This window comes from Xenopus laevis, chromosome 1S (assembly GCF_017654675.1).
Source record: "Xenopus laevis strain J_2021 chromosome 1S, Xenopus_laevis_v10.1, whole genome shotgun sequence".
Lineage (NCBI taxonomy): Eukaryota > Metazoa > Chordata > Amphibia > Anura > Pipidae > Xenopus > Xenopus laevis.
The window spans coordinates 96,208,065-96,235,965 of record NC_054372.1 but is presented as its reverse complement, the minus strand read 5'-3'; the positions used below and the strand labels follow the sequence as shown (position 1 = coordinate 96,235,965).

At 38.4% G+C, this 27,901-nt stretch overlaps 1 protein-coding gene across 2 annotated transcripts; it reads right to left on the bottom strand.

Moving 5' to 3' along the window:
• Position 1: 1 nt before the first annotated feature.
• On the bottom strand, positions 2–27,901 carry fstl3.S (follistatin like 3 S homeolog). Of its 2 annotated transcripts, XM_041579942.1 has the most exons (6): positions 26,992–27,901; positions 10,368–10,553; positions 8,853–9,068; positions 4,733–4,960; positions 3,556–3,631; positions 2–1,054 (listed from the first exon to the last, which is right to left on the bottom strand). In XM_041579942.1, exons 1-5 carry the CDS (start codon positions 27,074–27,076, stop codon positions 3,603–3,605), a joined length of 744 nt encoding a protein of 247 aa, XP_041435876.1. In that variant the 5' UTR covers positions 27,077–27,901; the 3' UTR covers positions 2–1,054; positions 3,556–3,602. The 2 variants fall into 2 exon arrangements, with proteins under 2 accessions (XP_041435876.1, XP_018099185.1); XM_018243696.2 differs by lacking the exon at positions 3,556–3,631 and having other exon boundaries at positions 7–1,054; positions 26,992–27,899.

Genomic DNA, 27,901 nt, shown 5'->3' with positions numbered 1-27,901 from the left:
ATCAAACATAATTTTAGTTATTTTATTTCCATGAATAGAAAATAGAAACACAAAGATAAAAATTAGCAAAAAAAAAAAACCCAATGGGGTATCAGGACCATACTTAAACGAGGCAACGTATATATAAACATTCAAACAAAGTTAACCAGTGATTAGAAGCTCCCTGGAGCAGTCGGGTATATTGCATGGTTTGTGTTTAATAACATTTCCCATAATGATTTATCAGCTTATGCACAAAAATAATTGACTGAGCAGCAAACTTGGGAATGACCAAGAAAGGGATCAATTGCTTTATTATCACCATGCAAGGTGTATGAAGTAGGAATAGCTTTTCTTCCACTCAATGTATCAGACTTCCTTTCCCATATTTTGGTTGTCTCTGTTTCATAATGACATTCAGGAAGTGGGAAGCCTCAAAGTTACTTATATGCCTGGTACTCATGTACACTGTGCTGATAAAGTGGTGATCTAGATGCAGTGCTAATTTCTATATCTACATTTCCTTACCAAAAGTTAAATTATATGTTCTATAGGGCACTGACTATCCCTGAAACAACTGTCTGCACAGATTATCATGAAAGCAACAGTCCTATATAGGGTTAAAATATTAGCATAATTTTAAATCTATTACAAAGCTATGCTTAATAAACACATATTAAATAGGAAAGGAATGGTGAGCTTTCATTTCTTTTTGTCTCACCTTTTGTACCTTTTTATTTCAAAGACCACAACAAAAGAGGGCAAAGTCTTTAGGAGGCAAATTCATTAGAAAAAAATAGCACTGGTTTCACCATGCCTTGCACCAAGTGTATTTCTATTTTGAGAAATCTGGGGCTGGGTTCTCTCTTTTTTCTCACTTTTTCTGCAATGAGCCCATGTGCTCATGGGATAAGGAGCCGGTCTGATATATATATAAATAGCACATCCAGTTAATAAATATGCCTCACTGTATGTACAATATACACATGGAATGCCTATGTGCCAGGCGTTTCATGGTGATCTCAGACATAATTCTTCACGCTGTCATCCAGGTCCATGGAAAACACGGGAATATCTGTAAATAGGATACAAAATATACTGATTAAACACCAACATAAACATATCCACCGTTACTCTCAGCAAACACCACTGGCATCCTCCTAATACAGAGACAAATATCTGTGTTTCTTTAGGACACTGAGGATCAGTTCTGCCACTGAGATAAAGCAAAGATATGCCAATGAGCAGTTCTGGCCTATGAGCTAGTATACATGAATATGTGGCAGCACATATTTATTTTGGAAAGGCAGTACACAGCCTAAATGAATATGGCTCTATGTCCTGTACCTCTTTGTGTTACTCTAGCTTCCTATTTTCTTAATGTGAACCTATATGCGCAGTGAACACAGAAGCAGAAGCTCTTGGACCTGGAGCACCAACAAAACATTTAAGGAAGGTTGATACACTATTGGGAGTGTTTATGGTTTTTTTTTATTTATTCTTGCCTTCTGAACAATGCCCAAAAAAGTGGCACTGTTCCAGTGCCATGCTGAATAGCAACAGAAATGGCCAGGGCCCCTACAGTACCACTTCAACCCCACCAGTTTTTCAACAACACTGTTTAACACATTCATTAACTGAATCAGCAATCACAACATCACCCGGCAGTGCATTCCACAACCTCACTGTCCTGACTGTGAAGAACCCCCTACGTTGCTTCAAATGAAAGTTATTTTCTTCTAGTCTAAAGGGGTGGCCTCTGGTACGGTGATCCTCTTTATGGGTAAAAAGGTCCCCTGCCATTTGTCTATAATGTCCTCTAATGTACTTGTAAAGTGGAATCATGTCCCCTCGCAAGCGCCTTTTTTCCAGAGAAAACAACCCCAACCTTGACAGTCTACCCTCATAATTTAAGTCTTCCGTCCCTCTAACCAATTTAGTTGCACGTCCCTCTTAAGGACTGGAGTCCAAAACTGCACTGTATACTCCAGATGAGGCCTTACCAGGGACCTATAAAGAGGCATAATTATGTTTTCATCCCTTGAGTTAATGCCCTTTTTTATGCAAGACAGAACTTTATTTGCTTTAGTAGCCACAGAATGACACTGCCCAGAATTAGACAACCTGTTATCTACAAAGACCCCTAGATCCTTCTTATTAAGGAAACTCCCAACACACTGCGATTTAGTGTATAACTTGCATTTATATTATTTTTGCCAAAGTGCATAACCTTGCATTTATCAACATCATTTTCCAGTTTGCTGCCCAGTTTTCCAGTTTAGACAAATCACTCTGCAAAGTAGCAGCATCCTGCATGGAACCTATAGTTCTGCACAATTTAGTATCATCTGCAAAAATAGAAACAGTACTTTCAATGCCCACCTCCAGGTCATTAATAAACAAGTTAGCAATTCGCCAGTCTCTCGGCACTATGCCAGATCTCAATGAATCCTGAAAAACTAAGTAAAGAGGTTTGGCAATCACAGAGCTAAGCTCGCTAATTACCCTGGGATGAATACCATCTGACCCTGGACCTTTGTTAATCTTAACATGTTCTAGTCTCTTTTGAATTTCTTCATGTGTGAACCATGCATTATTAGTTGTATTACTAGAATTGGGACTGTTAAGAAGGAAACCTTCGCTTACTGGTTCCTTCACTTCCTGGTTGTGATACATTTATAGCTTTGGGGAAGAGATGCAACCTTTTTACAAGCTATTGATTTGCTTGGGCCAGAGGTAGTAAAGTTTGCAGCACAGCACTAGGATAGTTGTGCAGCTCCAGCATTTTCATTTTGGATTACAGTCACTAATGCAATTTCTTCTGGTATTTTAGGTGCTCAACTTCTGATGTAAAGTGCTGAACTTTTTCCTCTAGTGTGATGTGCAATTCAAGTTAGGTTTAGATGTTGAAAAACTGATCCTTTTCTCTCTATAAATCTAGTCAGTTGTTTTATCTAAGTCTTAAATATTTTAAATATAGGAACAGAGTTCACTTCTTTACAGTCTACTTGCATTCTTGTCACATGTGAAGGAAAGAAACCTTGCTTAAAGGACCATGCAATGGAGCTTTTCTTTCTGTTGCACGTTAATTACCTACTGTATTCTCTGTAGTGTTAACCATTGGAAGGGTGTGGAGAAAAATTTTTTAAATAGGGGTTACACGGGCAGAACCCTTGAGAAATGTAAAGGGGAAGTCATGACTGGACAGACCACCAAGAAAAAGACCATGAAAAGCAAGGATGATAGAATTATTTTCTCCAGTAAATTTAATAATCTATCGAGCCATATTGGCAAAATTGTCTGCAAGCATTGGCGTTTACTGGGTGTTGAGTTTCCCTGTTTGAATATATTCCAAAGACCGCCAAGACTTGCATACAAGAAAGCATGGTCCCTGAGAGACAGACTTGTGAAGGCTGATGTTGGCCCAGAGAAAGTATCCAGACAGGAAACTTTGGGAGTGTTGAAAAACGGTACTTTTCCCTGTCTGTCATGCAAACATTGCAACAGCTGTTTAAAAGGGGATACTGTATATAATCCTCATAGAGGTACAGCGATTAAGATAAAAGGGTATCATACCTGCTTGTCCTCGTATGTGGTCTATGCTTTAAAATGTCCTTGTGGACTTATGTATGTGGGACAAACCACAAGACCACTAAAAGATAGAATAGGCGAACACAAATCAGATATTAGGAGAAAAGTGAAACAAAGCCCAGTAGCCCTACATTTTATTGAGGCTGGTCATGCCGTAGCACAGTTACGTTTCCAAGTATTGCAGCAAGTGCTGAAACCCAGGAGAGGGGGGGATCGTACAAAATTATTACTTAAATGGTAGGTATGAACAAAGAATACGACTTAAGTACAGTAATATAGATGGGTCATGTATTGTTTTTAATAAGTATTTATTCTGTTTTAATTATTGCTTTTATCTTCCTATACTCCTTATCCCCTATAGAACATCCACAGGAAACACTGATTGGTGATGCAGAATAGTCCACTGAATGAATGACCAATAGACTGCCGATTGAATCTCTCCTATTGAGATAAGATATTCTAAGATATTCTAATTATTATGTCCTAGGTGTTTGATACCTGGAATATATGGGAGATATATTTATTTTACAAGTAAAGCTATATCAATGAGAGTGTGATCTAGTAATGTATAATGTATGCAAAACTATGTGATTACCACTAGGGGTCTGTGGGTATAAAGGAAGTGATGATGATACTTTGTTTTTAGCTTGAAAAAGGATCTGTTGTATCCGAAACGTCGCTATGCTATTTGTGGAATAAAAGCGATTTTAATACCAAATTGGAGTGCTGCAATTCGTGTACACATTGAATTGGAGGTATGTGAAGGTGAACATACTTGTTGCGTGCACCCAAGCAAGATAAAGGATTAATTAGCATATAGAGTGCTGGATAACCACTGTGAATGTGTATATACTTAACAATTGGAAGGACCAGGTTAGATGGTGTATACAAAACATATTTTCCTGCCATTTTTATAACACTTCTACAGTGCTCATAGTTAGTTATTGTTTATGCTAGATTGCTGTAGCATACTTGAGAGAAAGTTATATGTATAAACAGATCCATAATGAGGGATAATGAAAAAGTTGGAGCTTGTTAGCCATAGGTGAACAAGTCCTTGTTTACAAGTGAGACTTTTTCTATGACAAACTAAAGGTGGCAAGCTAGGGAACATAAGGCAAATATTATGAGCAGAAGTGATTGTTCAAGGAGTGTTGTATACCTGCACAACCGCCTGTGTGACGAACCCCAATAGACCTTCCCAGATAGCAGGTGGCTCTGCGAAGATGGCATGCAGAAGGGTACGTAACATTATTGTTCCCACACAGCATGGTTTCAGAAGCAAATGGCTGTGGACAAGGTGTTGAGCGGCAAACAACACAGTGGGCACTCCCTGTTTGATCCACCACACAGGAATGAGTCCCTGGGCAAACCACATTAGCGCAAGACTCTAGAAGAGAAAAAAAAACTAACTTTATTATTGTTCTGTATATATACATGCATAGTTTGTCTTGTACTTACCATCCAACTGAAAACAACTAGCCAAATGAGTGCTTTCATTTAGTAGTACTTTGATGACTGCTGTGATGTGTCATATGGATGGGCAGACATACGAGTCTGTCAGATAGGATAAATATATGTTATCTTTGTCAAAGAAGTCCATACAGTATATCTAGTCCATATCTTATCATTAACGGATAATATCATGTATATTACAATGGATAGCCTATTAATCAACAGCAAGCATCACACTGGATGAAGGATATCTCTGACAGAAATAGCAAACAAAAGTTGTTTCATATGTGAATAATATGTAACATGTATTTTTTTCCAATGATGTTTTCTAAACAAGTGACTCTCACTGAAGATGGGGAGCCAAGGCAAATGCTCTCCCTGCTCTTCAGATGCAGAACCAAAGTCTTACAGGCTTACTGTGCGCATCTGTATGGAACTGTGTCCAGTCCTCTTTCCATACTGCACTGTGCAACTCCTTGTTGCGAACATATACAATAAGCCTCAAATCTATTTCCCCAGCTGAGAATGAATGTAGTCAGTGTGTTGCTTTAAGCTGCGGGAACTGAGAAGATTCGAGACATGTGTTTGAACGGACGGACTGTTCCTTCTCCTGCTGCCAAGTGTTTACACCGATTTCTGCTGCTAATCTTAAGAATACAAAATGTGTTTCTTTCTTTTCACTTTCCAAGAAAAAGGAGAAAACTCAAAAATAACAAACTTGGAGGAAAGCACACATCCCCTGCCATTGTCACTTTGCTAGGGAAACAGATCATTATTAAATCCCCTTGCATAATAATACGTCTCACTCCATTTGTTAGAAAACTTATCATACTTTATCTTTCTCTGCTCCATTAGTTCCATTTGCTTTATATACCAGTCTTCTCTATGCTATGAGATATAACTTTGCATTATAGTGATCAGCTATCATTTGTCCTATATCAATCTTAAATGGGTAGTTCACCTTTGAGTTAACTTTTAGTATGATGTAGAGAGTGATATTCTGAGATACTTTGCAACTGGTTTAAAACAAAATAGCAATAACAATATATTTGCAGCCTTACAAAGTATTTGTTTTTTAGATGGGGTCAGTGAGCCCTGTTTGAAAGCTGGAAAGTGGAACGTTTAAGAAGGCAAATGATTAAAAAAACTATAAAAAAAAATAATGAAGACCAATCGAAAAGTTGTCTAGAATATACTAAAACTTAACTTAAATGTGAACCACCTCTTTAATTAAAAGGATAAAGAATAACTACGGCATTAAATGCTTTGTGTTATTCAGAATACAAATGATTCCCTGGATTGTATAATATCATTGTTTATGGTTCTTTATGCATGCCATTCTGCAAATCATGCACTACATTCTGTTTATTCCCCAATAGTTGGTGTATAAATACAGTAAATAATTAGTTTTGTGGTGACTAAATTGGTTAGGGGGATGGAAAACTTAAATTATGAGGGTAGACTGTCAAGGTTGGGGCTGTTTTCTCTGGAAAAAAGGCGCTTGCAAGGGGATATGATTAACTTTACAAGTACATTAGAGGACATTATAGACAAATAGCAGGGGACCTTTTTACCCATAAAGTGGACCACCGTAACAGAGGCCACTCCTTTAGACTAGAAGAAAAGAACTTTCATTTGAAGCAACGTAGGGGGTTCTTCACAGTCAGGACAGTGAGGTTGTGGAATGCACTGCCGGGTGATGTTGTGATGGCTGATTCAGTTAATGCCTTTAAGAATGGCTTGGATGATTTTTTGGACAGACATAATATCAAAGGCTTTTGTGATACTAAGCTCTATAGTTAGTATAGGTATGGGTATACTGTATAGAATTTAATTAAAAGTAGGGAGGGGTGTGTGTATGGATGCTGGGTTTTCATTTGGAGGGGTTGAACTTGATGGACTTTGTCATTTTTCAACCCAATTTAACTATGTAACTAACTATGTAACTTGTGTTAGAACCATTCCTGGTGCTTCTGAATGGCATAACTATATATATATATATATATATATATATATATATATATATATATATATATATATATATATATATATATATATATATATATATATATATATATATATATATATACTTCTCTTTTCATGAAAACAATGTTTATGTTAACTCATCTTAAGGTTAGTATGTTCATTCATTTAGTTAGAGTACACCGAAATATGGAGAATTTTACTATTGCTAAACTAAAACAGGTGCAAGGAGATACTTGCCAAAGTAATGCAGAAGATAAACAGATCTTTGAATTTGAATAAAAAAGGTAGTTGTTAGCAAGAAGAAAGCTGATGGTTTTTATCAAGTATTATTAAGACCACTGTTATTCAAGAAAAAAAAAGATGTGATATAAAATCTATACCATGGAATAGCAAGGAAACATAAGTTAGATGAGGTAGATGGTAAAAGTGATGTTCTGGCAAACATTTAGTGGTTCCTATGCTACTAAAAACTAGTGTGACTTATACATATGTGATGAGTGTAATTTCACATAAATGGGCAAAAAAGAAGCAGGTTGTAAGTTACAGTAACATAAGGGAGTTAAAGACTTGCCTGTGCCCATTCATGAGCTTATCTAAACTAGCATGAATGTGTGGTTTGTAGCTGAGTGCAGTGGCACATATGAGTCAAAGGGAAGGATTTAGTACTTAAAATGTCAGTGTATTATTTTGGGAAAATGCCATGACACCTATTATTATAACAATATTAATTTATATGAAAAAGTGTTTTGCAAATGGTCTGTTTTATATGACATACTTTAATAAAGACCTACAATATTCAGTTTATCATTGCCTCCAAAACAATAGCTGAGTTAATGCCACAATACAAAATGCTTTAAATTAATTACTATTCTGTTACAAGCCATTAAACTGTTAATGCGACTGTTAATAGGACAATAATCACGTTTTATGGCAGTATTTTATGGCTGTACATAAGTCTGTGACTATATTATTCTTGCATACATGATTCTGGCTGCCAACCAATTTCCCTGCTTTATTTTGCCAACCTCTCCCCAGGACAGACCTTCAAATTAACCAAAAACAACTGTTTTTTTAAATTGTATTGTACAGTATACATACAAAATATTAAACAGTATACTGTACTCTGCCAGAACATGTCACTAAAAGTTGATACAGAGAATAAAATATCTAATTTCTGAAGATAAACTGGCTAAATTGGGGATGTTTCATTAGAGAGAAGGATCTTAAGGGGAATTAAGATTAGTTTAATTAAAAATATAGGCAATAGGTGCAAGCATCCACACAAAGCATAGCTTAAAACTTTTTCTAGATTGGGATTGCACACTAAATAAACCAAACAAGGTGGTATTCCAAAAAGTATTCTTCATGTATATATATATATATATATATATATATATATATATATATATATATATATATATATATATATATATATATATATATATATATATATATATATATATATATATATATAGTACAAACAATGTTTAGCAAAACAGTGTATATAAAACAAAGCACCAAAGAGATACAAATAGATACATACTATGTGCAGGCAGGCAAGGCATATGAGAAAGCAGACACACACTGGGCACAAAAATGTTTCAGTGTAAAATCCTGTGACTTCCCCTTGATAAAGGCTTTTACACCGAAATGCTAAAAGTGAGTGGCAGTACCATATAGTTACACCTACTACTTGCAGTAGAATGTGACTAAAGAGAGAGAGAGAGAGTCTACTGTTCCTTTGCTAGAAGCATTGGAAGAAAGGCATTATATAAGTAATAAGCCCAAGCAGGCACACTTGTATATACATAAACACAAATGCACAAAAGAGTGTCACTTACTTTTGCACTTTCCATAGTACATGACCTCTAGATCTGGATGCCCCTGGCATTTCTCGGTGATCAGTTCACACTCATCCTTATATGTGTGGCCATCAGAGCCACAAACTGGTACATCAACATCCAGACCAAAGCAATCTGGTGTACATTCACACTGTGGGCGCCCGTCTTTTAGGAAACATGTCTTCCCTGGAGGACACTGCACCCCTTCACAACTATCTGGGTGGATATGATATGGAAAAGAGAGTCTTAAAAGTCACATTTTGAAAAGTGATATATAGTGGACTGTAAAGGGTTATTTACTAAACTCCAAATGCAAAAATCCCAAAAATTTGTGATTTGTGACTTTTAAAGAATTCACAAATTTTTCAGAATTTAATAAACCCTGAGGATGGAAAAGTCAAAATCAGAAAATCCGGCATATTAGACCTATTGCATATAAGTCAATGGGAGAAGTCCCAATGATTTTTTTGATGTGCACTTGGTTTCGTGCAATACCCCAAAGTTTTGAGAGTTTTCGGGCAAAAAAGCATTAGAAATCTGAGTTTTCAGCTGAAAAATTTGAAAAAAACATGAAAATCTGATTTTTTTTTTCCCGCAAAGCAAATTTTCGGGAAAATGTAATAATAAATGAGTGTAAAAAACCCGAGCTGATTTGATCAGAGTTTGTAACTAAAAATGTTGAGATAAAATCGGACTTTGATAAATAACACCCTAAGGGGTCGGTCAAGGGTCGAAGTGAATTCGAGGGAATTTTCGAAGTAAAAAAATTCAAAATTCGAAGTAATTTTTTGGATACTTCGACCATCGGATAGGATACTATGACTTCGAATTCGATTCGAAGTAAAATAGTTTGAATATTCGAATATTCGATAATCAAAGTACTGTCTCTTAGCCTATGGGTTCAAGATAAATCTTGGAAATCGAAATTTGAATAATTCCCTTGTCGAATTTGACAGTTTTAGCCATAAAAAAAACTTGAAAATTAAAATTAAAATTTTCAGTTTGACCCTTGATAAATCTGCCCATAAATATATCAACCCCCCCTTGAGCTGCTTTAGAAGGTGAAAAATTAAACTTTACACTTCAATATTGGAAAAAAAACTGTCACAAAATTTATTTCTGGAGAACAATCTAAAACCAACTGAACTGAAAAAAGTTTTTGAAGGTGAACAACCCCCTTTAACCCTTTCGCCCTATAACAAACCCACAATAAACTGTAGGCTCTATGGGACAATGATAGTTAGTAAAAAAAATGCAGAATAATATTTATTAGCTCAGCACTCTACACAATACTGTTTCTGCATTGATCCAATGAAAAATTCATTTTATTTTGTGGTCTCTTAACTATAAACTTTGTTAAGATTACCAGATCATGTGAAGAATCAGGGAGGCTTCTAGAAAATTCAGCCAATGGGGCTGCACTCATTGCACATTACTGAAATGCAACTGTGTCCCTGATTCTCCAAATTGTCTTTTAACTTTATGTTTTTAGGATCACACTCAAGAAAGCCTTACCTCGACAGGGCTGGCAACTGACCAGACCTAGGAAGCCCAGAAGACTGATCTTATTCATTGGTTCAGTGTAGTTGGACCACGCTGTATCTAGGTGCCCATCCCTGCAGCATTCGTCCCATGTCACTGAGCTAAGCAGCATCCTACTACATGTGGAATCTGTACCCTGGAGCAGCCAGCATGTACCACCTAAGAGTTATAAAATTATCAGTATATTGATCAATCTCTCATATTCATGAATTGCATATATGAAACAGATTTTGCTGTGCTGCAAGCAATATCTACAATTCAAAAGAAGGGGGTATATGCTGAAAGGCTATGGGTACAGGTTGGGGACCAGTTATCCAGAAACCTGTTATCCAGAAAGCTCTTAAAAAATAATAAGAGTGCCTTGTATTTGATGGAATATAATAATATATATCAGCATCAATAAAACATTTTTCCTTACTCAGTTCCAGTTTTTTCCCCCATAGACTTCAATAGAGTTTTCACGTGATAAACCGAGAGATACTTTTTTTGTTTTAATTTAATTGTATCTCAAATTGAATTTCATCCTTGTGATACACCTTTTTCTCTCTGAATTGAATCTGGCCCAATATTAGATAACAACAATTTTTGATACAGAGATTTCATAATCATAATAATTGAAGCTACATAATTTAAACTTCATGACTATTAACTGAGACATTTAAAAGACCTACTCTGCATGCCATATTCAGCAGCTTCCAGAGACACATGGGGCAAATTCACTAAGTAGCGAAAATGCGCTAGCGACGCCTTTGCCGCACTTCGCCAGGGCGCCGCTAATTCTCTAAAATTCTCTAAAAGTTGCGCTCAGGGAGGTGAACGGTAGTGAATTTGCGCTAGCGTTAATTCGTCAAGCAAAGTGAAGTTACGCTAGAGATGCCTAATTTGCATACGGCGCCAAATTAAAGCTGAATGGACGTATATGTAACAGCAAATATATTACACTACACAAGCCTGGGAAACCTTTATAAAATAAAATAGAGTTGTTATTTTGCCCTACACATGTGCCCATTGTATAGTTTAGGTGCCATGTGTTAGGAAATGTAGGGGGGAAGGAGGGTACCCCCAAAAAATGATCTTTATCAGCCTATCACCCTTAAAAAAGGAAAAGACGCCAGCGTTTTTTGGGAACTTTTTTTGAAGCAAGCCCTATCTACTCTATCGCACTTCGCCTGGTCTCAGTTGGCGAAGGCAAGTCTGGCGCAAGAGTTAACGTTCATGAAAATCCGCAAGATAGTGAATTAGCGTAGTTATGTCCCTTCGCCATAGCGCAACTTCGCCTGGCGTAAGGGTGCGAAGTAGCGCTAGAGTAGGTCCACTTCGCTAGCGAATTTACGCCAGCGCCCGTTAGTAAATAGGCGAAGTAACAAAATTACGTCACGCTGGCGAATTTGCGCCAGCGTTAGTCACTTCGCCCTTTAGTGAATCTGCCCCATGTTGTTATGCAGAAAATGATACCGGCACTCAAGGTGTCTTATATGATTCTTGTGGCCTTTGTTAGCAAGTGTACCACAGTGAGCAGACAAGTGAGTAACATCATTCTTAAAGGGGAACTCCACAAAAACATAACTTAAGCTTTTTGAAAAGTAAACACAATTTCAAGCAACTTTGCAATATACATCAATTAAAAAGAATGCAGATTTTTCATTATTTTTAATGGTTTCTTACAGTTCCCTAAGCCTAGCCCTCTGCTCTCCTGCTGATTTGTCTGACTACTTTGCTGAGCTGACTGACTACTGTTACTTTGTATTAACAGCCAGCTGTCCTCAACCTGCATCCTCCTAAACTCTTTTTCAATTTTCAATTTTCTGCACACGAGATTTCAATAAGGAACAAAACATTACAGTGCATTGTGGGTTATGTAGTTCCTGCATGCTGTCTGTAAGCTGTGGAGAAGTTGTACAATTTGTAACATCAGTGTTTAGTCCCTCCTTCCCTGCCAGGATTTCAAATGATGCAGAAAGAGAAGAACTGTTAAAAAGCTGGATTTCAGCATAGAAAATAGCATTCATTTATACTTTTTGAAAAAACAGGTAACTGTGAAACATTTGAAGGATCAGTTGGTAAAAATTGGTGCAACAAAATCGCACAACAATCCGAATCATTTGACTTTTTTAATGTGATGCTTGAATTTTCAAATTGTTGTGTGAAAAACTCAAATTTGTCGAGTTTTTGTGTGAATTCCAGAGTAAAACACCCCAAAACACCTTGAAGCATGAAGCAAAAAATATCTTCAAATGGTTAAAGGGACCTCTACCATTGACTTTTACATGCATTCAACAGGTTTTAGCTGAAGTATTTTCAGATTTTTTTGCTGCTTTGGGGCACAATACGTACTAAATGTGTGTTTGGAGACACTGGGCTTGATAAAAAGTCTGGGTTGCCCGAAAGTTGCTTTTTTTGTTTTGGGGTTAAATAAATCTTGCACTAATGGGGTTATGTAAAACTTTTACTACCGGGGTTAAATAAACCTTGCACTACTTACATTTTCAATGTGTTGCTAGTTTATGTCTAGTGCCAACTTTCAGCGTCTACAGTTATGCTGTAATTTCATTAAATCTGCTGCATTCTGGTAATGAAAAGATAAATAATGCAATAATCTCAGCAGACTTGCTGAGATATCCCAGAATATAAACTCTTAAATGAGCTTTTATGTTTTGCTTCCAATCTTGAGCTAAAAACTGCAGGTTAAGATATCACCTGTTTAACACAATGAATTTATACATATGCATCTTCACCAAATATTTCTGGTTTTCTAAAGTTTAACAGAATAGGAAGGAAAACTTTTGGGCTTGTACCAACACACTTACCAGGATTTGCAATGGAAACGTGTTAATGCAACTGTTTATTAGGACCAAAACCAGGCCCGGATTTGTGGAAAGGCCACCTAGGCCCAGGCCTAGGGCGGCAGGATTTTAGGGGGCGGCATGCTGCCCAACCACACCCACATTGGTTCAAAAACACTGGGGATGCGCTGGAGATACAATCATTTTTGAAATTTCCTGTGCGCCAATCCCCATTGCTCCTGTTCCCCTGGAGGGGACAGGAGTGACGAACCGTAGTGGGCCAAGGGGCGCCTACTATGTAAATCCAGCCCTGACCAAAACAGGTTATAAGTGATTTCTGTTAAACCTCATTGTTTGATATCGTAGATTAAATCAGGGGAGAACATATACCAGGCTATGGGGCAAATTCCCTAACCAGCGAAAATTCGCCAGCGACTGCTTCCGAGCCATCGCAACACTTTGCCAAGCGTAACTTCGCTAGGACAATGCTAATTCACTAAAGTGCGAAGTTGCGCCCAGAGCGCTGAACGCTGGCTAATTTTCGCTAGCATTACTTCGGCAATCAAAGCGAAGATGCTCTAATGTTGCCTAATTTGCATTATAAAGTTACATGGACGTATATGTTGCAACAAATACATTACATTACACAAGTCCAGGGAAAGTTAATAAATAAAATTGAGTTGTTATAATGCCCTACACATGAGCCCAGTGTATAGTTTATGTTCCATAAGAAAATGGAGGGGGGAACCCGGTTACCCAGAAAAATTTTTACGGACCTTTGCAGGCTATTACTCTGAAAAAAGGAAAAGATGCCAGCGTTTTTGCACTAAAAATTTAGGAAGATCTATGCACTCCATTGCACTTCGTCTGGTCTGAGCTGGCAAAGGCAAGTCTGGCGAATTAGGTGACGTTCAGTAAAATCTGCATCTTACTGAATTTGCGGAGTTAATTCCATTCGCCATAGCGTCTGTCTCCTTCGCTAGCGAAGTGATGCCTGCGCCCATTAAGAAATTGGCGAAGTTCAGAAATAGCATTAGTCACTTCACCCTTTAGGGAATCTACCCCTATATCTTGGTAATGGGCTCTCCCTAAACCCCATGAATACAGTCAAATGGTTTGGATCCTCCCCAGTGCATTAAAGGGGTTATTCCCCATTAAGTTAACGTTTACTATGATATAGAGAGTGATGTTCTGAGACAATTTGCAATTGGTTTTCATTTTTTTATTATTTGTGGGTTTTGAGTTATTTAGCAGCTCTCCAGTTTGTAGTTTCAGCAATTGGATTGCTAGGGTCCAAATTACCCTAGCAATCATGCATTGATTTGAATAAGAGACTGGAATATGAATAAGAGAGGGTCTGCATATAAAGATGAGTAATAAAAAGTAGCAATAACAATACATTTGTAGCCTTACAGAGCATTTGTTTCTAAGATGGGGTCAGTGCCCCCCATTTGAAAACTGAAAAGTCAAAAGAAAAAGGCAAATATTTAAAAAAAACTATGAGAAATAAATAAATAATAACCAATTGAAAAGTTTCTTAGAATTTGCCATTTTAGATCTATGGGAGAGGTAAAAGCTGTGTCAGTGTTCTGTTCTAGAAGCTTATTTATTTTCTGCAATATGTTATGTATGCTATGCTGTACTTACTGTGTGTTTGCACTGCTGATTAGCTGAAGTTTATAGTGAAGCCCTGCAGGGCACATGTTGCATCCCAAGAAGGGTGCTGTATGAGAAATCTGCCCAGTCTGAGCAGCACCCTTGATTATGAGTTTTCATCAAACTGCAAGGAGATTGTTTGTTATCTACTAATCTTACATGTATTATGTGTTATACTGTATTCCCTATAAAAATCCTGAAATATGTTTCCAGGGATATATAGTAATAATTGCTTGTTGTAATGTAGGTGTCACGATTGCCACCCAGAATCCAGAACCAATGCTAGGCTCCCTGGTCTCGGCTCTTGCTTCCGCCTTTAACAGCTGCCTTTCACCTTGGGAGGAGCCCTCGGCTAATTGGATGCCGCCAGGTCTTATAAAGAGAGGAGCCAAGCTAAGGGTTCTGGACGAGCAGAGGGGCACGACTTGCAAAGTCTTTTGGGCAGAAGATCACAGTTCAGGGAACAGACAGAAAATGTAGTCAAAACCAGGTCGGGTCGTGCAGGCGGAATACAAACGGAGTCAAACAGGCAGGGGTCAAAGCCGAGAGATCAATCAAGAAGAGTCAGGACAGGCACGGGTCAGAATAAGGATAACAGAATAGTTGGTTTACCAGGCAGATGTCAGGAGCACGGAAGTCAGATTAGTCAGGCAGGCAGGGGTCAAAACAGTTACCAGGTACTAGATACAGACAGGAATAACACCCAGGAACTCTTGGAGATGAACCTAACAACGGGCAAACATTATTGTTACAAGTTCCCTTTAATACTATTTGACTTTGGTGCCTTTGGGCAATGACATCATGGCGCCAGTGTCAATTGCGTATAAAACAGGGAAACGCGCGGCACGCCCCATAGAACAACCTTGCGGCCAGAAGAAAGGATCATCGCGGCGGGCGTCCCCGACGAGAGCGTGGCGGGCGTCCCCGCCGCCCCACTAGACCACCTGGGTGAGTGTTTCTCACAGTAGGTGGACAGGTGGCCTTGCTGTTAGGGTTGCCATCTGTCTGGTTTTCATCTGGACAGCCCAGTTTTCGGAAGGGCTGCCTGGGTGAAAACCGCCTGTCCAGATTTCCAAATTAGGAAATCCGTACAGGACATTGAAGTTAATGACATGTCGATCAGCCAATCGCTGATTGATACGTCTTCAGTCCCGCCCCCAGCATCATCCGCCCCTGCCCAGATTCGTTTAATTGAAAAGTTGGCACTGGCAAACCTATTTGCTGTGTACATGACCATGGTAGTGTGTTTCCCTTACAGGTATGCTATGTCCGTTTTTGTATACTGCGTTCCCTGCTTTTTTAAAGGGCTCCAGCCAAGAGCAATCCACCATAATAAAGAGTTGAAAAAACCCAGCTCCACTCAAGTCCTTTAGTCAGCCGCTGTATGTCAATATGCTGACTGAGTGTGAGGCTCTGCACTGGCTGGTGCGACAAAGCGGGTTATACCTGAATGAGTGGGAATAAACTAAGTTTAATAAAAATTAAAAATCTCACTCACAAACATATCAGTAAAAGCAGTCTGTAACAAATTAGCCTCTTGTATCAGGCAATCCTTCTCAAGCCTCTATGTACTGAGTCCAAGTAAATTTGGCTTTCGGCTGCATCCAGTCAACGCTTATAAACTGTGGAGTGACTTGGCTGCATAATTGTATGGGTTTATCTTTCTTGATCTTAAAAAATAAGTTTTGGTACAGTGAATTTAACCATTAAGGATTGCAAACAATTATCTTCAAGTAAAATATCACTGTAAATGAGAAGCACTCGGGTGTGGGACCCATCCAGCTGGATGGAAGGGGTGAATCTTGACACACAGCCTATTTGTTTCTACACCCGTCTGGCAAGAATCACAAATTTGACTTGAATTTATAGCTGTTGACAACAGAAATAACACATGCAGCTGCTTCCAGCTGACTCATTTGGTCCTGGTACTGTAGAGTTTATGAGGGGGCCCTCAATGCCAGACCCTCTGTTAGCACATGTGTATCTGTCAGATACTGATTCATCCTAAATAATATGTTCAGAGGAAGAGATAGGTGTATAAGGAGACTGTGGAACGATAGAGAACCCTTGCCTGAAGCAGCTACTCTGTAAAATGAAAAATGTTGCAAATTAAGACAAATCAACTCGCCCATATTTAAGCCCCCTACCCAGTCACCTGTGACTTGCTGTCAGTAATTTGCACTGAAACCTAAGTAACCCCTTCCATTGAAATATACAGTATACAATCCACACCTGAAGTCCTCAGGTATTGCCAAAGCAGTAGAGCAGGAAGCATGGCAAGAAGAATGGCTGGGATTTGGGTCAGGCATGGCCAAGATTCTCACTGCAGTTCATTACCTCCTTAATTCAAATCACTTAGGGGGCCGATTCACTAACTTCGAGTGAAGGATTCGAAGTTAAAAAACTTCGAATTTCGAAGTTTTTTTTGGGCTACTTCGACCATGAAATGGGCTACTTCGACCTTCGACTACGACTTCGAATCGAAGGATTCGAAGTAAAAATCGTACGACTATTCGACCATTCAATAGTCGAAGTACTGTCTCTTTAAAAAAAACTTCGACCCCCTAGTTCGCCATCTAAAAGCTACCGAAGTCAATGTTAGCCTATGGGGAAGGTCCCCATAGGCTTGGCTAACTTTTTTTGATCGAAGGATATTCCTTCGATCGTTGGATTTAAATCCTTCGAATCGTTCGATTAGAAGGATTTAATCGTTCGATCGAAGGAATTATCCTTTGATCGAACTATCGATATTCGAAGTCGAAGGATTTTAATTCCTAGTCGAATATCGAGGGTTAATTAACCCTCGATATTCGACCCTTAGTGAATCGGGCCCTAAATCTTCTAGATATTATTGAAACATGTCTCATTTTTACTTAAAATGAATATACTGTAGGGTTTCAAACTCTAACCACATGAACTGCTGTTTTCTTTAATTCTTTTGAAATTCACAGCATATGCTTATTTACCTCAACCTCCCTACCTTTGCAGTAATAAATCATCCCCTGGTCCCTATTCAACTTGTTTTGATCACTTTGCTACTTACCTTTCACACTTTCTTTCCAGCGACAAACCAGCTCTCATTCATGGTGACTGACTTTCCCACTGACCACTCTGCTTCTCCAGCTACCTCTAAATTCCTCTAACAACTTTAGTTGGCCTCAGTAGGCTGATTCGCTTAAAGGAAAACTATACCCCCAAAATGAATACTTAAGCAACAGATAGTTTATATCAAATTGAATGACATATTAAAGAATCTTACCAAACTGGAATATATATTTACATAAATATTGCCCTTTTACATCTCTTGCCTTGAACCACCATTTCGTGACTCTATCTGTGCTGCCTCAGAGATTACCTGACCAGAAATACTACAACACTAACTGTAACAGGAAGAAGTGAGGAAGCAAAAGGCAGAACTCTGTCTGTTTATTGGCTCATGTGACCTAACATGTGGTTTGTATGTGTGCACAGTGAATCATACGATCTCAGGGGGGGGCCTTATTTTTTAAAATGGCAATTTTCTATTTATGATTACCCAATGGCACATACTACTAAAAAAGTATATTATTATGATAATGGTTCATTTACATGAAGCAGGGTTTTAGAAATGAGCTGTTTTACCCAGTATCTTTTAATAGAGACCTACATTGTTTGGGGGGTATAGTTTTCCTTTAATCACAGTGAGGGTCGTAATCTTGCTCTTATATTCTACCACTCCTGCTACCGTCCCTTCCAACTTCACTAACTCTTTTTTTTCCCTTTTTAACCATAAATTACTTTCCTTTCAGATAACCATTTGAACTCTTCTATCAAAACCATCTCTCTCCACCCAATCTTACAGAAATCTTAACACATTTGATCCACAACATCAGCGGCAGCAAATCAGATCTCTCTTATTAACAACCTCCTGATTCAATATGGCAGCTTCTCTTTCTACAATGATGAGCTTTCATCAGCCTTTGACACCCTAGCCCCTTCCAACACTCTTCACAGTGATACAGTTAAACCCCAACCTTGGCACACTAGCTCAGCTTGGTACCTCAGAATAGCTGAACTCCAGTAGAGAAATTCACAAACTGGTCCTGACTTTATCCACTTCAAATTCATGTTCTCAGTTGTGTTCTTTCAATAGCTAAACAATGCTAATTTCCTTCTTTAATCTCCACTATCCTCAGGGACTCAACTCGCCTAATGTAGTAGCTACATAGTGGCTTAGCATATTAATACCATGTTTAAACTATAGTAGAAATCAGATGGCACACACTCAATTGTGCTAAATCAATATAGTGGTTATATCATTATAGTGGTTTATTGAGATCTCCACACAACGTTTCGGAGGTACAACAAAGGAGGTTGTCTGGGCTAGATTTACATAGAGGGCACCCCTAGGCCCACTGCCGTTCATTGACCCTATCCCCTCCCCTTTATTTGTGCAAATTTTCATCATCTGGACTGGAGAAATGGGGAATGGGGGATTGGCACATGGGAAATTAAAAAAATTATTGTATCTCCTGCGCATTCCCAGTGTTTTTGAACTAATATGAGTGTGGTCGGCAGCATGCTTCCGCCCTTTCCACAAATCCGGGCCTGGAAGTTGTACCTCCCAAATGTTGTGTGGAGATCTCAATAAACCACTATAATGATTCAGCACAATTGCCAGAGTGCGTGCCATCAGATTTCTACTATAGTTTATGGATGGTTGAAACTTTTCAACACAGCAGAGTTTCCAGATAGAGCACCCCATTAAATTGCATACAGAATTTTGGATTGTTTCACATTAGTTATTACTAATACCATGTTTTTCTGGGGGTAAAAAAGCAATTGATAAAATTGCAATTTCAGTACATTTAAAATGATTAAACACTTTTAAAAGAGAGCTATATAATGTTAATAAAAATGAAACCAACACATGATTTATTTCCTTTTTTAACTGTTGAAGAACCAAATTGGCATATAAATTTCAGTAAATACTGTCCCTTTTCATCAGGCCGCCATTGCAAAGGCATTTGTTACTCAATTAACACTTAAAAGGTTCGAATGCTGTTTCATATAACTAAACCATTTTCTTGAAAAAGTTTTCTAGTAATATGTGCCCCTGTCTAGTCTACTCCAAACGTTATTAATTAATCAGGGTCATAGGTGTACCTGGGGATACAAGGGACCCATGATCTACCTTTTATAATGTATTATTATTAATTAAATTATTATTTGTATTTACTTTTATATTTATTATTTATTATAGGCCTGTGTCTGGCTGGGACAGATAGAGGGCCAGCGCCAAACTATCAACTGATTATTAAAGGGATACTGACACTAAAAAATGAATTTTAGCATATGAATGTACATTAAATGTTACCTATAGGTCATGTTGATAATTTTTTGCTGAGAGGTTTGTTTTTGTATATAATTGTTAGTTGAAGTTCCTAAGCCTGACTCTCTGACACTCTGACTTTGCCAATCTGACTGTCCCATCTCAGACAGTTTCTAAAGCTAACGGACTCCTGCTGCACAAATATGGCAGCCCCCTCATACAGGAACATGGGGGATCAGACAGGTAATGTAAAAGCATCATAGAAAATACTTTATGGCAAAGTTAGAAGTAGCTTGCAAAGCCAATATTATAATAGATGTAAAAAAAGTTTAATTTTAGGTGTCAGTATCTCTTTAAGAGGTGGACTTCTGATATAGAAATTGGAATTTTGGCTCTTTATGTCACTAGGAGTGGCTTTTTGCCAGCCTTGGTAACCTGCAGACTGCTACCACCTAAAGTGAATTTCACAACTTGCCATAGCAGCAACACCCCTAGCTACTAAAGCAATAAAGCAATTTACCTCAAGGGATGAAAACATAAGTTTGCCTCTCTAGAGCATACTTAGCCTGAGTATGCAGTGCATTTTAGGAGAACTAAATATCCCAACATATAAAAACTCTCCTAGCCTAAATACTTAGATTTTTTTTATGACGTGAGTGCCGGCTAATTTTTATGTTTTATATATATATATATATATATATATATAGTTTAATACATGTGAGTGTATTGATCGTGTATTGGTATATTGTTGTATTGGTTTTTGTCAGCATGTAACTTTCACATCTGTTGGTTATCCCATCCATTGTCAGAAAATATTTCCTGTTTCAACTTATGTCACAAAGCGATATTAATGGGTGATTCTTGCTCCTTTAGCAACAAATAATCCTATTTCTGGCATGCTACAAGTAGAAGCTACAAATCACATAAGGAACGAGTTTTGTAATCTGTAGATTCTGGTAAATACCAGAGGGGCTGCACTATTCATTTCTCCTGTGTGACCTGTTTTGCCTTTGTGTACTTGAAATGCCAGGGCTGTTTATAGCTCAGTCTGGACCTGCTTTCACTATTTTCTGCCAGACGGCAGTGATGGTCAAAACATCCCTTGTGGCATAGCCCTAAAGATTAATATTTTTAATATTAATATTTTTTAGGTTAGGGTCACCTAGCTTAAAAAGTTCCCATTGCCCTTGCTCTCCAGTCTCCAACTGGACAAATAGGAAAACATACAGCAGTTGCTTCTGCTATACAGGCTGGAACTTATCAAATGATGTCGGTGGCCAAGGTGCAGCATATGCTTAAGCATTTATATATTATGTTCCAATAAAGATTTTTCTTTATACCCATTCATTTGGATCCGTGGTCTGACAGAGTGCAACCTACAACATTTGGTGCAGTGAGTGAGATTAAACAAGAAAATGCATATTGCTATTTCTCTGTAATAATAAAATAGTACCTTGTACTTGATGGTAAGTAAAGTGCATGAATCCATATTGGTGGCAAAACAATCCTATTGTATTAACTTAATGTTTAAATGTTTTTTAGCAGACTTAAATTATGGAGCTCCAAATTATGGATTCCTTTTCTAAAAAACCCAGGTCCCAAGAAATCTGGATAATAGATCCTTTACCTGAAATTAGAAGTGTCTAATCTACAGTCTATTTGCAATATTAGCTCTACCCAAACTGTTCCTTATTAAATATGCAAGCATAAAAGCATCCACATTTCATGAAATATATAAGTATATAAATATATATATAATTACAGTATACACTATATATATGAGCTATTATAAACACAAGTGAGCCACACATCTATAAAGTATATACAAACCATGACAGAAGCAGTATTTTCAATCCTAATATTAACCACATAATGGCCTGTTTAAGCTGACTGCACTGGAATGATTATTATAGGCCGTGGATGAATTCTCAAGGCCAAGTAAAATCATGTAAAATAACAACACCAGCTACACAAAAAAAGGCTTTATACAGTACAACATTTTTAACTTGTGAGTTAATAAAGTAATATATACGTATACACTGTCTTTTAAAGGGCACCTGTTACCCTTAAATATTTTCCCTAACCCAAAGGTGCGGGTGAATACAGCATGCACTCTGGTTGGGGGTAACAGTAGTTTTTTTAATTGGTCTAACCAGCACTAGGACACTCACATTGGGAGGGAGCTCCTGGTGTGAGCAGCTATGTTGTGCAGCACGCATGTGCATATATGAGTGCATATTGAGCAAGTTGTGGCATTTGCTCATCATGAGTGTACCCCAACATGGCCACTTGAACCAGGAGCTCCCTCCCAATGTAGGTGTCCTAGTGCTGGCAGGGGGCAATTTAAAAAAAATATTGCTGTTACCCCCAACTGAAGTGTGGCTCTATCAGCCCTCACCAGCCACTGAAAAGTGCTCATTCAGGCAGCACTCCTTCCCCCATTTTGGCTATACTCTCCACCATGTTCCAGACTAAAAATCTCCCTGCCCCGTATGAATACATTGCTGCCAAACATAAGAAGTGTTGTATTCTTGGGGGTAGCCACAGGTGTCATTACTTCATGTATAATGTGTTTAATTCCCAATGAATTATTAACAAAAGAATAAATACTTTAAAAACATGTAAGACCTAACATTAAAGTAAAAAAAGTAAAGGCAAATACACTAAGGGGGTTATTTACTAAGCTCCAAATACCCGAAATTCCCCAATATCCGAAAAATTAGTGATTTTTTTTATAAAATCTGACTTTTAAAAAATCACAAATTTTTTGGAATTTATTAAACCCCGAGGGCTAAAAAGCCAGAATATGAAAACACGGCATCTCAAACTTGTTGAGGTTGCATAAAAGTCAATGGGAACAGTCCCATTGATTTTTGGTTGTGTCAGGGTTTCGGGCAATTTCATGATGTTTTCTGAGCTTTCGGTTAAAAAAAAAATTCTACGTTTTCAGGGAAAATTCATGAAAAAATAGTGAAAATCTGAGCTTTTACCGCAAAGCAAATTTTCGGGAAAATGTAATAATAACTAAGCGTTAAAAACCCGAGCGGCTTAGATCGGAGTTTGTAGCAGCCGATATTGAGATAAATTCGGACCTTGATAAATAACCCCCTAGGGGTGCCACTATGTTAGGATTGCTGCTGCCATGAGGCACAGTTGAGAAACTCCACAATTAAAACACCAGACAGCTCCAGCCGTGACGAATAGTCTCACTCCCCTTCTTTATCATCAGGTGCTGGTATAGGAGTGCAGGTCACGATAGCGTTATATAGAACAAAACCGAAAATTGCTAATACAGTCTTTTAATCTATGAATAGTACATCCCACATATTGTATCTGACATCTAGTACACTGTTTTAAGTAAATAACAGCTCTACAATTAAAGTGCCCCTTAATATCGTATCTTTCACGTGTAGTATGGTATATAAAATACCTATTGTTGTTAATAACTTCACAATATAGGCACTTTCTAGCACCACACTGGAAGGTGCCTGGCACATTTAACCATGTTTTCCCCATCATATTTCTTTTATTACATTGTCTATCTGTAATACACAGGTTTGACAGAATATTTGCCAATGTAGGGGCTTTTCAGGAAACACATTTCATTTCAGTATTACCTAAAATTCTTTTTAATTTATAATCCATATAGAAATGGTAGATATTTATACTTAATTGATTTCACTTGATTGTACTTACTGTATTCAGTGGAAAAAGAAAGTACATCATTCCCACTACATTGTGTATACTGTTGTTTGTTTTTGTTTTTCACATTCAAAATGTTGTTCTGATTACATCTTGTACATTTTCTTGTTTTTTTTTTCATAGGCTTTCTCAACAATATATCGGGGATAGGATCTTTTTAGAAGTCTATTCTTTAAAGCATCTGCATGCTGATGGTATGCATCATCATTCGAACAATTCATCCTAACGGTGGAATTGTGAATATGGTATAGATTTTATTGTGTGGTATGGGTGACAGCTTCTAGCATGTTCTAGAGTAATGCCAGATAGAGACTTTCTATAGATCTCACTTGCCACCAATTCCCCATGTTCACCTTTCAAAAAATACATTTTACAACTATTCTGACTCATTGTGAAGGACAAATTTATATTGTTATTATTTACATAATCTGAAAATGCTTCAGGGGACAAGGGGCCAAGTTTCCAAATGAAGCTGACCTTTATAAAATTTGGATTCCTATATTGTTCACTCGAGGAGAAACAAGGATTGTTGGGTCGGATACTAAAGGGGAAGATCCAGAGACTTCATTCCAAATGAAAAGCAGGTCGTCTATATAACGACCATACCATACCACCTAGTCCCTGAAGGGGGAGGTACTTCCAAGTATGTGGGACTCCTCCCACCAACCCATATAGAGGTTAGCGTATGAAGGGGCAAACGACCCCCCCCCCCATATCCGTCCCACACATTTGGAGTAAAAACCCCCATCAAATATAAAGTAGTTAGGATTAAGCAAAAATCCCACACATTCAACCAAAAAGTTTCTTAAATCATCTGAATAGTCTGAGAAATGTGTCACAAATATTCAACTGATGCTATACCCAATCCATGGGGAATGCTTGAGTACAAGGACTTAACGTCACTCTAGCATAATCCAAATGTATTGTTCATCCCATATCATATCTTGTAGCTTGGGACATGTGTGGAAACCCGTAGATAGGAGTTCAGTTTTAATAGGCTGAAGACATTTGTCTTGAGAAAGCTGAGAAATTCGCCTCATGCAGCAGCAGCCTGAAAATTACCAGGGGTGGCAAAAATCTGCTCATGGTAACTTTAGCAATTGCGCTCTTTGCACTAGCGATCCGTCCCTCCTCGATGCTTCTGAAGGTATGTGCAGGGGGCAGCAAAGGAAAAGCCATCTCAGAACAGCAAGGGGTATAAAAATGCCTCTATTAGTTATGTACCAATGAGTTAAACGTAATAGTAATTAATGTAGCATAACTGATTCTAACCCAATTGTTGCACCACAAGAGAGAATCATTGTCTTTAAGTACAAGGACAGAAACATTTAGTTGAGGTGCCAATATGTTAGGCATTCCCCCAGTGAATTCAACCACTAAGTTCTTTGCCCAGTGCTCCTTTTAGGAAAGGAGGGGCTCCACAGGGTTGTTTTTTTGGGAATAAGGTATTTTAACCTAGGTGGAGTGTAAATAAAATGTATTTTTTGTTGCACATAGTCAATTACTATACTGACACCAAAATATAATATATGGTGTGGTTGGTAAAAAAAAGGTAGCAGAGAACCACCATGTTAATTACTTTTTCTTCTTGTCCAAAAAGCATAATAAGACTACAGTACAATACTGTATAATTCAATCATTTTACTATGCTGTACATGCACAAGCCTAGATCTAACAAGCGATTACTGGGAAAAGTAAGGACAGTTGTGGCTTATCTCTGTGCTATATTTTCTTCCCAGGCAGGTGCATTATTTACTTAAAATGGCCACTGACCCCAGGAAAAGCTTAAATTCACTGAAGTTTGCCAAACTGACACTATTTAGTTAAAAATGGGTGAATCAATTAAGACTAAAGTTAAATTAATACATTCTATGTCTTGCCAAGAGGAAATGTTAATATATTCAGGGAGATCATGGTGAACCACCCAAACCAGCATTTGGTTCCTGCCCATAGCTTAAAAATACCTGAGGAAAGGTCAACCAGTGAATAAAGCAAAGGAAAGTCTGGAAAAAAGTAATTAAAGCAGAGCACAACAAGTAGGTAAAATCAACATAGTTTGATGGAACAAGAAAATCTGAATTCCATCTGGGAAGAATGACAATTAATTCATGCTTAACATATTCTAGAAAAGACTAAAGATTATATTGGTCTATGGAAGCAATAAACAATTGGGGTACTGTTTGAATAAAGAATTTGAAAAGTGAGGTGTGTTGCTGTGGGCTAGTGGGAATGATAAGATACAGTTACAGTATTAGGGTAATTGTAATACAGAGCAGTAAACAAGTGTGTGTGAATGAAATATGGAAGTCAGGCATAGGTAACCTCTTGTACTCCTGCTGTTTCACAACTACAAATATTGCCAACCTTACAAAACAACACATACTATTCATTTATTTGGTTATAAAAAAGATTGTAAAGCACTATATTTATATAACTTTCTGACCATACAGAAAGAAATGCTGAAATGATAAGATCAAGGCTGACAGAGGAGCCTGGTAATATTAGTACGGCTGCAGCTGGAACATAAAACATGTCCTAAGCATGTTCTAAAAGGATTAATACTACAAGGGATTTAAGAAAGTCTGTGAAAAAGTGATGCATGTGCAAGAACTGAGAAACACAGGGAACTGAGAACACACGGAGTAGGGCACGTTTTTGGTGTGGAAGTTGTACAGGATCTGCAAATGGAAGTGTGTTACTGTCTATGACCATGGGAAGGAGACTCCTGACTGGAGGCATGTGGTAAAAATTTGAATTTCCTTGCAGAATGTGAGGTGTACTGGGGTGGGTTGAGAGAGCAATAAAGGGAATATCTGTGTGCAGTATGTGTGTGAGCAGCAATGGAGTGGCTGTTTGTGGGCTGTGGAGCAGTGGTTTTCGCATGTCGTGTGGCTGGGGAATTTCAGGGAGGGGTCTGTATACAAAAGCAAAGGCTAAATGTGTAAGGAGTTAACTGTGTGCTTAGGTGTGTGTAGGGGAGGGAGGGAACATACATTTGAGGTGTGTGTTTATGTACAGTGAATGGTCAGTCAGTGCCTGTGGGGATTAGTGATGGGACTGCTAGGGGAGGGGTCTGTGTGTATTTGTGAGGGGTGCAGAGGACACTTTGGATAGGGAACAGGAGTTGAAGGCGTCTGTGACTCACCAGACTGCAGTGTGTCACCTCCTGGAATTGGGTGGCCCCGGGTAACAGTGCAGAGCAGAAGAGGGAGCAGCAGGAATTGCAGCATGGCACAGGAACTTCCCTTCTCCGCTGTGTCCCAGGACCTTGCCAAAGGCTCTGTGCGTGTAATGCCTGTCTGGGTGCTGTCTGAGTGCCTGAGAGGGGCACTGCCTGTGTGGCTTCTGCCTCTTTCTAAGTGCTGTCCTCCCTGATGGCTCAAGTCTGCCTTTATGGGGAGTGCCTGTGTGTCTGAAAGGTGTCTGTATGTCTCAAGTCTGTATATCTTTGCCTCTCTATGAGGGCTGTGTGTACAAAAAATGTATGTGTCCCTCCCCTGTTTGTCTCTCACTTCTCTCTCTCTCTGCTCCCAGTCTCTCCCTCTGTGTGCCTCACAATCTCTCCCAATCTGCCCTCAGTCTAGTGTTTAACTCTCCCCCTGTCTGTGCCCCTATGACTGTCCCTGTGTCTAAGTGCTGTCTGTGTCTGTCTCAGAATTGTGTGTACAAATCTCACTCTGCCCCCTCCTTTCCCCTACTCTTTCTTTCCCCTTCTTTGTCCCCTCCTCTGGTCTTTTTTTCTCCCCTCTTTTATTCTGTCTGGATGTCAGTCTGTGGCCACCTATATGTCTTGCCCCCTCTTTTTCTGATGTTGCTTCACCTGCCTGCTTATCTGTGAATGTGTCTGCCCTGTGTCTGGCCGTGTTTAGCTACAGGAGATTCTGTCTGTCTGGGAATGTGTCTGTCTGACTTTCTCAGCGCAGTTATGTTAGAAGATTTGTGTAACTTTATGTACTTGTCTGTAGTGTGAGTTTGTGTGTGTCCTCCTCAGTTGCTTGGTGGTCTTGTGAAATTCTTCCCCTATGTCTGCTTCTTGAGTCATAAACTCCAAGGGC